This window comes from Asparagus officinalis, chromosome 2 (genome assembly GCF_001876935.1).
Source record: "Asparagus officinalis chromosome 2, Aspof.V1, whole genome shotgun sequence".
Lineage (NCBI taxonomy): Eukaryota > Viridiplantae > Streptophyta > Magnoliopsida > Asparagales > Asparagaceae > Asparagus > Asparagus officinalis.
The window spans coordinates 79,567,506-79,577,948 of record NC_033795.1 but is presented as its reverse complement, the minus strand read 5'-3'; the positions used below and the strand labels follow the sequence as shown (position 1 = coordinate 79,577,948).

Sequence of the window (10,443 nt, the reverse complement as noted above, 5' to 3'; positions counted from 1 at the left end):
TTAGCCATCAAATCACAAACCCTAACGAATAACTCGATCAAAGAACAAGAAAAAGAAACCAAATATGGAGCAATATTGAAAACCTCCACCAAAGGTCTCATCTCCAAATCTTCGTCCCTCCTTCAAACGCTCTTCGCCTATACTACATTGGTGTTGGTCTTTATCGTAGTCTTGGTCGTCAACTTGGAATTCAAGGAGAAGCTCAAGTCCCTTGCTTCGTCCCTCGATTCCGCCATCGAAGACCTCGAAGAGAGGGCTTTTCAAGAACTGCAGAAGATATGCTCATCGCTTGCACGTGATTTTCGCCGTGTAAGTTTCTATGTTGCGGCCGCGGGGCTGAGCTCTCGTCGTGGCGTTAAGTTTTGCCTTAAATATGTTCGAGAAATTATCGCAGAAATTCCAGATGAAGAAGATGATAAGGGAGGTGAAGAAGAAGAAGAAGAAGAAGAAGATCACAAGGAACATGAAGAAAAGCAATAAGGATGCTTAATTTTGTAGTTATTTGACAGAAAGTTTCAATTGTTTACGTGCCGTTTTTTTATTTCTTTTTTCGGGGGCTTTTGGACATTTTAATCTTGAAATTGTAATTCGGCAGTTCATATAATTCGTCTACTATAATAATATGTGGCGGTGAATTTCCATTGTTTCTAGTACTATATGCAATATTTTTTTTTCCTTTTTTTACTTGCACAATGCTATTTGAGTTTGCCATATATGGCATAGCACAAATCGAAAAAAAAACCCATAATGTATAATATATTATAGCTTATTAAAGAGATAAGTATATTAATTTTTTTTGTATAGGTCTCAGAAATTAAGTGCAAAAGTGAAACCATTATGCATAATATAATACGATACTTGCTAAAAACTTTCTGTCCGAATTAGAATAATGAAAAATCTTTTGTTGAAATAGAGAAATATTTTGCCACTATAAGTATATTTCAGTATTTGTTACCTAATTGTGATAGAAAAGCATTGAAAATGAATATAATATTATCTCCATGGTAATAAAGTACATTCCTAAAATCAAAAAATTTAAAACTTTAAAATCCTGTGCATTTCATAATATATTATTATTTTGTGCACTTTTGTCATTTTAAAACTTTAAAATTTAAATACCCTTGACCTTCTCACAAATTTCTTAAATTTGGTCAGCAGTTCAATCCAGATTCCAAACCTCTAATTAAAACCATAAACTATCATATCTTTAACATCTCTTGTAAATATATCTTAAATAAAAATTCTAACCGGCCCCGACTATTTGATTTATTAATGTTGGCAACCAAACTTAATTAAAAAAGCTTTAAATTTGCTCTCATATGATTTGTGTCCCTATTTGGTTTTAAATTAAATGGCAAGACTCAAAATCCAATTTAATCAGTGTTGAACATTGTACATTATATATTAAACATAATAGGCATACATCTATTTATTCCATAGTCATAAACTCTATCGATTCCTACATGGAAGTTTTTGAGGGTATTATTATTTTTTGCTTATTATACGCCTTTAATATATTTCGACGATATTTTTGATGAACATTAATGGTCGGAGACTTATTATTGGGGATCATCGTCATCGTCAGTAGCGGATTTAGAAAAATTGCCTTAAGAGAGGTGGACAACAAGCATCTATTTACACAAAAATTAATATACAACATTATAAAAAAATTCATGACAAATACAATTTTAGCTTAAATGGGCCAAATTTCAAATGGGGGTGCAATTTTTTTAAAATTGTAGGGTGCAAATTGTAAGTTTACAAGGCCTCATGATAGCCATGATGAAAGAGAGGAGGAAGAAGGTTTTGATTAAAAAAGTGAATTGCGCGTCGAAAAAGGGGAATACAAGGAAAAGCGATACTCAAAATTGTTTGATAGCAAAAATAACTTTTCGTTAATTTAGGTTTTTTTATTATTTTTTAATTGTACGAAAATTTCAAAATTTCGTACTTTCCAGTGTTTCTGAAAATTTGTCATTCCCAATCTTAAAATTGTAATTTTGCAGTTCATGTTGTTTGAGGACACGGCGAATTTCCGCTGTTTCCAATAGTATGCAATTTTTTTGTTTATTTTTTCTTTTGCCCAGACAAATATGCTGAACTGAAAAGAAAAAGTTACTTTCTAAGATTTGATCCGTGATGCATTGGTCAATGTCGTACATTTGTTATAGAGATTACTTTTTTAAGATTAAAATATATATTTTCTTAATTTTCCCAAGATCCTAAAAAATTGTGTAGGAGTGAAACCTTAACGCCATCATCATCCCTAATATTGCATAAAGTCGAATTAGAATATTGAAAATCTTTGTTGAAATAGAATATTCATAATTCAATATTAACTTGAATATAGAGCCTAATATGACAACTACACGCACTGAAGCGCAAGCACATGTATGATTATTCTAGAAGAATTTTTCAAAACAGCCCCATATCAATTTTTTTTTAAATCGAGCGATTTTTTTTATTTATCAAAACCAACCCGTTTTGTGCCACGTCAGCTTAATCACTTTGCTAAACAGTCAGAATTACAAACACCGACTATTTAGGAGGGTGTTAAACCCTAATTAGAAACCTTAAACCCTAAAAAATCATGTCCTAAACAGTCGAGGTTGATAACCCCGACTGTTTAGGAAAATAATTAGGCTGACGTGGCAAAAAATAGGTTGGTTTTAGTAAAAAAAACGGTCGATTTAAAAAAAAAATTAAAATAGAGCTGTTTTGAAAAATTGTTCATTATTCTATTGAAAAAAATGATCACTACATCAAAAAGGTGACGATTATTAGACTGGAGACTAAAAACGTTAAAATTTCATTTTCTTTCACAACCTTGGGGGGTTATCTGTCAATCTCGCACGCCTGCGGCGATTTTCTGATCACTTTACATTCAAGTACGCCCCATTTTGCATGTTCTGCGGTTATGTGAAGCAATAGCGCGAATGGAAAGAAATTTCTTTTTTTTTCCAATTATAGAAAATAGATTAAAAAAGGGGGTAGCCACATGCAAAAATTGGATATTTCTTCATCAACAAACGAAAGCACATACTTAAATAGTCTGCGTACATCAGAACTATTGAAACGAAGACGCACCCAGATCAAAACACCAAAAGCAACGACTCAGATCGAACCATCGAAAATCTCCCCCTGTTCATAAGAGCATATCAGTTATTATTAGTGTCTTCAACAAAATTCATAAATTAAAACTAAGGGTAAATGAGCTTTTTTTTTTTGCGACTCTTGTACCCTCGGAGAAAGAAATTTGTCATTTGACAAATCTACCGCCTGAGGGTAAATGAGCGAGGAAAAAAAATTCGCTCAGAGGGTCTATCATCAAACTAAGGGGGTCATCCGCAATTAACCCAAAAAAGAGAGAATTTGACAAATACCTGCTTATTTAGCTCTAGGGACGAGTAAACCACGCTTCTCAAAACTCTTATACCGATCCCTCACTAGAGTGGGGCAAGCCTATAACGGAATATATACAGAAATGTCAGTTTTTTAGTTTGAATTTTGATGACTAGATTACGCTTTCGACCCTACTCCTAAACTACCACCTCCAAAGGTTGCAGGGTCCTTGATGACTCATCAAGTTTGATGGCAATCCAAGTGGAAGGACCCGGCACTTTTGTTAATAGTAGCTTGGAAAGTGTAGTTTAGTTCGAATGCAATGATATTGAAGGAAATGTAGCCAACCTTCAGCTTTCTCAGAGACCCAGAAATTTCTTCCGTCAAAAGAACTTGCATGGGAGCTGGCTTAAACCTGGAAGGCAGGGGAATTACTAGTTGGAGCACATAAGAAACTAACTAAAAAAATAATAGTAAAAATTAAACAATAAGGAACAAGCCTTTATTTTTTTTCCTAGGCTTTTCCCAATATTAGTCCTTTAAATTTCAATATATCGAAACAAGGCCCTAAAATCATTGAACTTGCCATTACGTCCCCCAATTCTAATAAGTTGTTTACTCCCCACAATCAAGAGACGTAGAAATTGGGGGACCTAAAGGAAATTTCAACTATTTGGCGAACAAATTTCAAAATATGAGAGATTTAAGGGACTAGTATAAAAAATGGATTAATTTGAAACAACTCATGAGAATTGGAGGACCCAAAAAAAATTTCAACTATTTGGGGAACCAATTTCAAAATATGAAAGATTTAAGGGACTACAATAAAAAACCTTCTTTAATAATATCGTCTGATAGAGATTGATGACGAGCTGAGATTAGAAATTTACTTGTGCTTTCCCAAGCGAGGAGGACCAGATTTAAGTTTTTCTTGCTTAGCTACTTCACGCCTCAGATGTCTTCGCTTTTTATCTTCATCCTCTTCTGCTATTTCTTTCATTATATCTGATAAACTACAGACCAGACTTCATCCAAGTTAAAAATGCTCAAGGTAACAGATGATCCGAAAAATAACGGGAAAAAGTGAAGAAGAATACCTATCAATTTCTTTCGAAAAATTATCCTTCTTCTTTGCCTCTTCTTCTGCTTTAAGCTGCTCTTTGCGCCTGTTTCTTCGGTTTTGCACTACTCTTGTAACTCTCTTTTCTTTTGGTTTTCTGCAGCATGGACAAAAAATGGCAGTGTAACAAGCATGACTAAAGTAGACAAATGTATTAACATAACAGCAAGATATAACCGAACCAGCATGTCAACTAAAGGTCTAAGTCATTCTTCCAAGCTGTTGATGGTTGACTAACTGGTATACAAGCACCAAAATATACTTGAAAAAAAAAGCAAGAAGATATAGAATTTTTTGCCAAATTTTGGATAATCCCAAGTTGGGTACTTCTGGACGCAGTCTTTCAACATTTTAACTATGACAAGAAACCTATCTGTGGAAGATGCTGCCAAAAGTTACGAATGACATCATATTGACTTTGTTGCATGAGGAAAACCTCAAGCAGATCAAAATGATAAAACTAACATCATCATTCCTCTTCGCCACTTAATCGCTAATGAAAATAAATACATGAATGTGGGAGAAAGGAGAACTACGGACCTGTCTGCAAGTTGTTCACCACCATCATTGCCCATATCCTCCTCTCCCAGATCACTCTCGTCTCCACCATCTGCATCCAAGAAAAGTTTCTGAAAGGAAAATGAAATGGGTGATGAATCCGCATAAATATAGAAATTCATTAAATTAGTCGTGGATAACAACATAAAAGAGTTAATACTACAACCGACCCTAACCTAAAAGTGAGAAATTGGCAAACACAAAAAAAGAGCAGTATGTCTTAAAGGCATTTATTAATGTCCATTAACACAATATATCGACATAAAGGATATACATATCAATAAGAGGAACACAATTCATTCTATTCAATTACATGTCCTGGCTTCTGTAGGGACCAAAATTCATATTTATTCATTTAAAAAGAACCAAGGTCTTTTATGTAAACCTAGATATGATAACCATGCTTGTTTTTATGTATATTTGCGCTGCAACTGGGACCAAGTTGAATCACATGTATTCCCAGGCACCAACTCAATGACAAGTTCAGTTGGTAAATCTAGGGATCAGCAATGTTACTTTGCATTTAGGTTAATCTCAATATAGACCAACCAATTTCAAGTCAGCATTCTGATTTCTGAAAGTAAATACAGGCAAAACTAAACTCGAACAACTTGTACGTACTGTTTTGTACAAGTAGAGGCACTGGAATGAAAGATGAAAGCTTATAGATTTTCACAAGAGCATTTCTTTTCACTAAAGTGCTCCATAGTCATGGGGACTATATATGAAATGAATATTTGCCTCACATGCATCTTCTGGCATTATGAGATAAGGCCACGTTATATTCTCAGAAATTAGTAGAGAAGTATTAATGGATAGCAATTATAATTCAACCAAGCTAAACCAGCGCATAGCTGTAAAGTCGGAAAAGTTTGGATATGTATGGTAAATTTACCTTTGGATTGCATTATTCTAGTACATGTGTCACCATTTCAAAGTTTGAAAATGACATGCTGCTATAACATGTCTAGCCCTTTTAGCCGTCCCCGATAATAGTTCATCAAAGTAGATGGGTGGTACAAGATGACATAAAATAAATGAAAGTTTGACAATTAAGAAGTTGGAACTGGCAGCTGGAGTTTCCTCTCTTTTTTAGAGGAATGGAAGATTGGATTATTGGAGCTGTCGCTCAGCCTTGCTACACCACCTAGAAGATGTGGATCTCTAAGTTCACAACCCCATAGATTTAAAATGATATATGAAAGCTAAGGAGGAACCTATCCCTCACCTCCTCTCAGCTCCCTTTTCTGTTTACATGCCAATCACATTCAACTTGGCATGGACAACCACAACCATCAACATACTACAGCTTGATTTCAGATGAATGCTGACTTTCAAACCTAAACATAACGTAACTAAGCTCTCATGAGAAAGTAGATACTGGTTGAAAAAGTAATTTGGAAAAGCAATATGCTACCGTAGAGCCAATCTTATCAAGAACAACTGTTTATTGGCATGGTACAAAGATGTCATGTGCATACGAAACAACTCCAAGTACTTATATAATCTGCATACAATATGCATGTCCAAGTTTAAGTCAAGAACCAGAAAACATATGTCCTGCACCAGAGTTGTATTGACATAGATAAAATTTAGGCACCATGCCAATTTAGTGTTCTGAATGACTATACAAGTACAAAAGTTAACTCGTTACTTACATCTTCTTCATCAAATACTTCGCCAGCAACTACAAGGGGCACTGGTTGAGGTGCCAACTCTTTTTGATAAACTTTTTGCATCTCATCAGCAACAGCTTGGGCCAATGAATCCTGAAGCATCAGAAATACAGTGAAAAACAAGCAGCAATAAAGAGAAGAAATAACACTATAAAAAGGTGGATCAAGCTTGCTTGACCATATTAAAACAACACAAAGTTATGAACCTTCCGTAACTTTTGGAGAACAGGGAGAGAATATAGAGTTAAAACACCATACCTGATGTGCTTCAAATGGAGGATTGAAAGAACATCCAGGTGGAAGTGTCAAGACCAGTAAAGATTATGAAAACTTCCACACCAAGCATATATGTTAATAATAAAATTCTGGATATTATTGACTTTAAATAATTAAATTAAAACAATGAAAAAAATTCTGCTAACCTTCCTTGCTTTCACATTTGCTTCACCTGCAAAGGTTAACAGAAAAGAAAAAATGTTTAATGCAGCATGGAAATTGTAAATGGAAATTCGATGTCCAGTTTGTAAGAAAAGAACCTTTATCATTCCATATGTCAACGACAGCAGGAGCTATATCCCCATCCTGGATGAATTCAATATTAGATGACAATAATCAAAAGAAAACAACCTTGGGATTTCCGAATTAACTACACACATTAGAGGTATTTTGAGTCTCGGATTTTGATTTGGCAAAATCCTTCTTCTTCTTCTTGCACTTTTTCAAAGTTGAAGATGGCACGGGTTTCACATATGCATTCTTTTCCAGTACTCTCTCATGGTGGAGGATTTTCTCCCTACGCTTTTCAATCTTTCGTTTGACAGGGATATCTGAAACAACTGTGACAAGCCCCAACGAATATCTCATTAGAAAAAGGAAGCTGGGGGTTTTAAGGGAGGGTGGAGGCACAATAAAAATCATTCTGTGATTCCTTTGGGCTCAAAGGGAATGGAATGAAAATATCCAAATTGCAAGAGCCGTCAGCCAAATAATTAAAATTAATCACAAGTTGAATTATCTCCAACCATCCAGCAGAAGATCCCTAACAGCCTCTAGACATGTTAAGGAACAAATTGTACAAGAAATTTTATTTGAGTCAACATATTCGTTGGATGCTACAGTAATAATAAGACAGGAGATTTTCAAATCATAGCATACATATTAGAAACTATCAACAACCATTTTCTCCCATCAATTCACGCATACACAGACACGCACGCATAGACGGGTGTGCACACAGTGTGTTGTGCGCGTGCACACGTATATGTGTACATATACATGTCCATATGTATGTGGATAGACAATGGCCTTTACCCAACTGTTTTGCAAAACATGGGTTCAGTTAAAGTTCCAAATAGGACTTCGATAATTAACTTGTTATACACAAACTTATCAGTGAAATAACTTTATATAAATTATTAAGGAAATCTAAACTTCACAAAAAAGTATAACATCCATTTTTTTCAAGGAAAACAAGAAAAGAAACATAAGTTTTTCCTTCCCGTGGAGATTTCAAGATTTCAGGAAGCGACATAACAACTCATTCTCTTATATACCTCAAAAGTTTCAAGCTATTGGTGAGACACCTAGACCAAGCCACTTACTGAGGGTGTTCGGGGGAGCTTATTTTTTGGCCAAAATAACTTTTAAGCTAACTTATCCATGTCTAGTGACATATCAAATAAGTTAGCTTTTAAGTCGTATTTTAAAAAATTGGATTCCTGAAATAGGCTGTATATCCCAACCATTAAATTTTATTAGGAAATAAAAGTTATGCTTCAAATGATAAGCCTCACTACTTGGCTAGTTTCCCCCCTTCCATTTGATCAATTCATTTAGCGATTCCATATCCTTGGATTTTTTTATTACATAAACTGATAATAGGGCCATAAAATTGTATAAGAAAATAGATAAATGGTGACATATCTAATCTAAAATGAGATACATGCTTTCTACAAGAACCAATTTTTACAGCCAGTATGTACCACCATCTAATGCCCCAACCCACATCCAAACCCTAAAGCATTCAAATCAAATTCAAACCCCTAACATATTCCCAACTCCGCAGCCTTCAGCAAAATACCAAATTGAACTCTTCTAACCCTCAAAATTTGATAATTCATAACCAAACCCTAAACAATTCACATTAAATTCAAACCCTAAAGATTGAAAGTACCTGTAGATTGGGATTTGTCATCAAAGCAGATGGAATCGATGGGGGCCTCGGCGAGATCAGAAGCTCCGCAGAGCGAATCTTTGGTCTTCTTCACGAAATAATCGTCGATGTCGTCGGTCTTGATGTTAGCCCTCCATGCTTTTTTCCCCTTTCGTGAGGTTTTCGCCGCTTTCCCCATTTTTTTAGGGTTTGATGGCGGCAGATGAAAAAAGAGAGGATTTTTGTGAAGAAGGAGAAGTTAGGGTTTTAGGGCGGATTATCGGGTTTGGGTGCTTGGGTTTAATTGACCCGGATCCGGGTTTGGATTTAGTATGAAGTGAGTTCAATTTTGTTGGGCGATCCAACTGAAAAATAAAAAAATAAAAAACAAAAAATAAATTTACCGGAAAGGGGTTTAAGGTATTACCGTATCAGTCCCACAAACATAGATAATTGTAAGAACAAATTTTCGAATTAAATCCATTCCGGTTTTTTAAAAAAAAAAACCGACTCTATCCTATTTTTTTTACAAATATCGATCCACTTTAGGGCCACGCCGGTATCGTGGCCTCAAAGCGAGCTGATTTTTTTAATTGCGTTACTAAATAGTCGGGGTTGTCAACCCCGACTATTTTTAGGATCCATGTATAATTGGCGTTGCTGCCAATCCCGACTAATTTAACACGCTTTTTAATTGGTCGGGGTTAGGAACCCCGACCAATTTCGAAAGTCTTTTTCTAATATAGGGCACATGTATAGGACCTAACTACGAATAGCTGGTAGCCCACTGCAAACAAAAACATAGTCAAGGAAAATGACGTTAAAATATCTAGCCCTCCGGCTTTTTCGTTCTCAATTGTTTAAGGTAGGTAGGACAGAAAGTACCTTTTTCATATCTGCATATCTTTTATTTGTATAAAAAAAAGTTTAGAAAAAAGTCTTTCGAATTGGTCGGGGTTCCCACCCCCGACCAATTAGACAGTGTGCTAAATTAGTCGGGGTTGCCAACCCCGACTAATTTAGCATGTATATTAGTCATGGCGTTTTAAATAATCGGGGTTGGTAACCCTGAATATTTAGTAACATGGTTAAAAAAAACTGTCCCGCTTTGGGGCCACGATGCTGACATAGCCCCAAAGTGGATCGATTCTTGTAAAAAAAAGGGGATAGGTTCGATTTTTTTTAAAAAAATTCGCAATGAGTTTAATTCGAAAATTTGTTCATAATTGGAAATGACTAATAAATGACTTTTCTAACAAACAAATTCAAATTTTACCAATTTCTTTAGTGTTTTTAAATAGCTTGAGCATTGAGGTGCAATTTTTTTTAAATTTGTAGAGAGACGGATTGTAAATACATGATTTCACCCTAAAAAACTAAGATTATATTTTTTGATCATAAAAAAAAGTCTCAAATTAATTAATCGAAGAATTAAAACAATTGCAGCATTATGATCAACATAAAGTCATATGTTCGAATATATCGAATACATATCCTAATATGTTACTACTTAACTATAACCTGTAACCCTTTCATATTTGTTATATATTTTAGTAATCATATCCGTATCCACAGATATATCCGTGCATACAAAT

The 10,443-nt window shown here is 34.8% G+C and overlaps 1 protein-coding gene across 1 annotated transcript; it reads right to left on the bottom strand.

The window, feature by feature from the left end:
- On the bottom strand, positions 2,940-9,094 carry LOC109831388 (uncharacterized protein At2g40430). Its single transcript, XM_020398715.1, has 12 exons — positions 8,870-9,094; positions 7,351-7,532; positions 7,233-7,278; positions 7,098-7,144; positions 6,955-7,014; positions 6,679-6,789; positions 5,003-5,091; positions 4,440-4,559; positions 4,233-4,355; positions 3,691-3,757; positions 3,384-3,462; positions 2,940-3,141 (listed from the first exon to the last, which is right to left on the bottom strand). Exons 1-11 carry the CDS (start codon positions 9,045-9,047, stop codon positions 3,388-3,390), a joined length of 1,098 nt encoding a protein of 365 aa, XP_020254304.1. The 5' UTR covers positions 9,048-9,094; the 3' UTR covers positions 2,940-3,141; positions 3,384-3,387.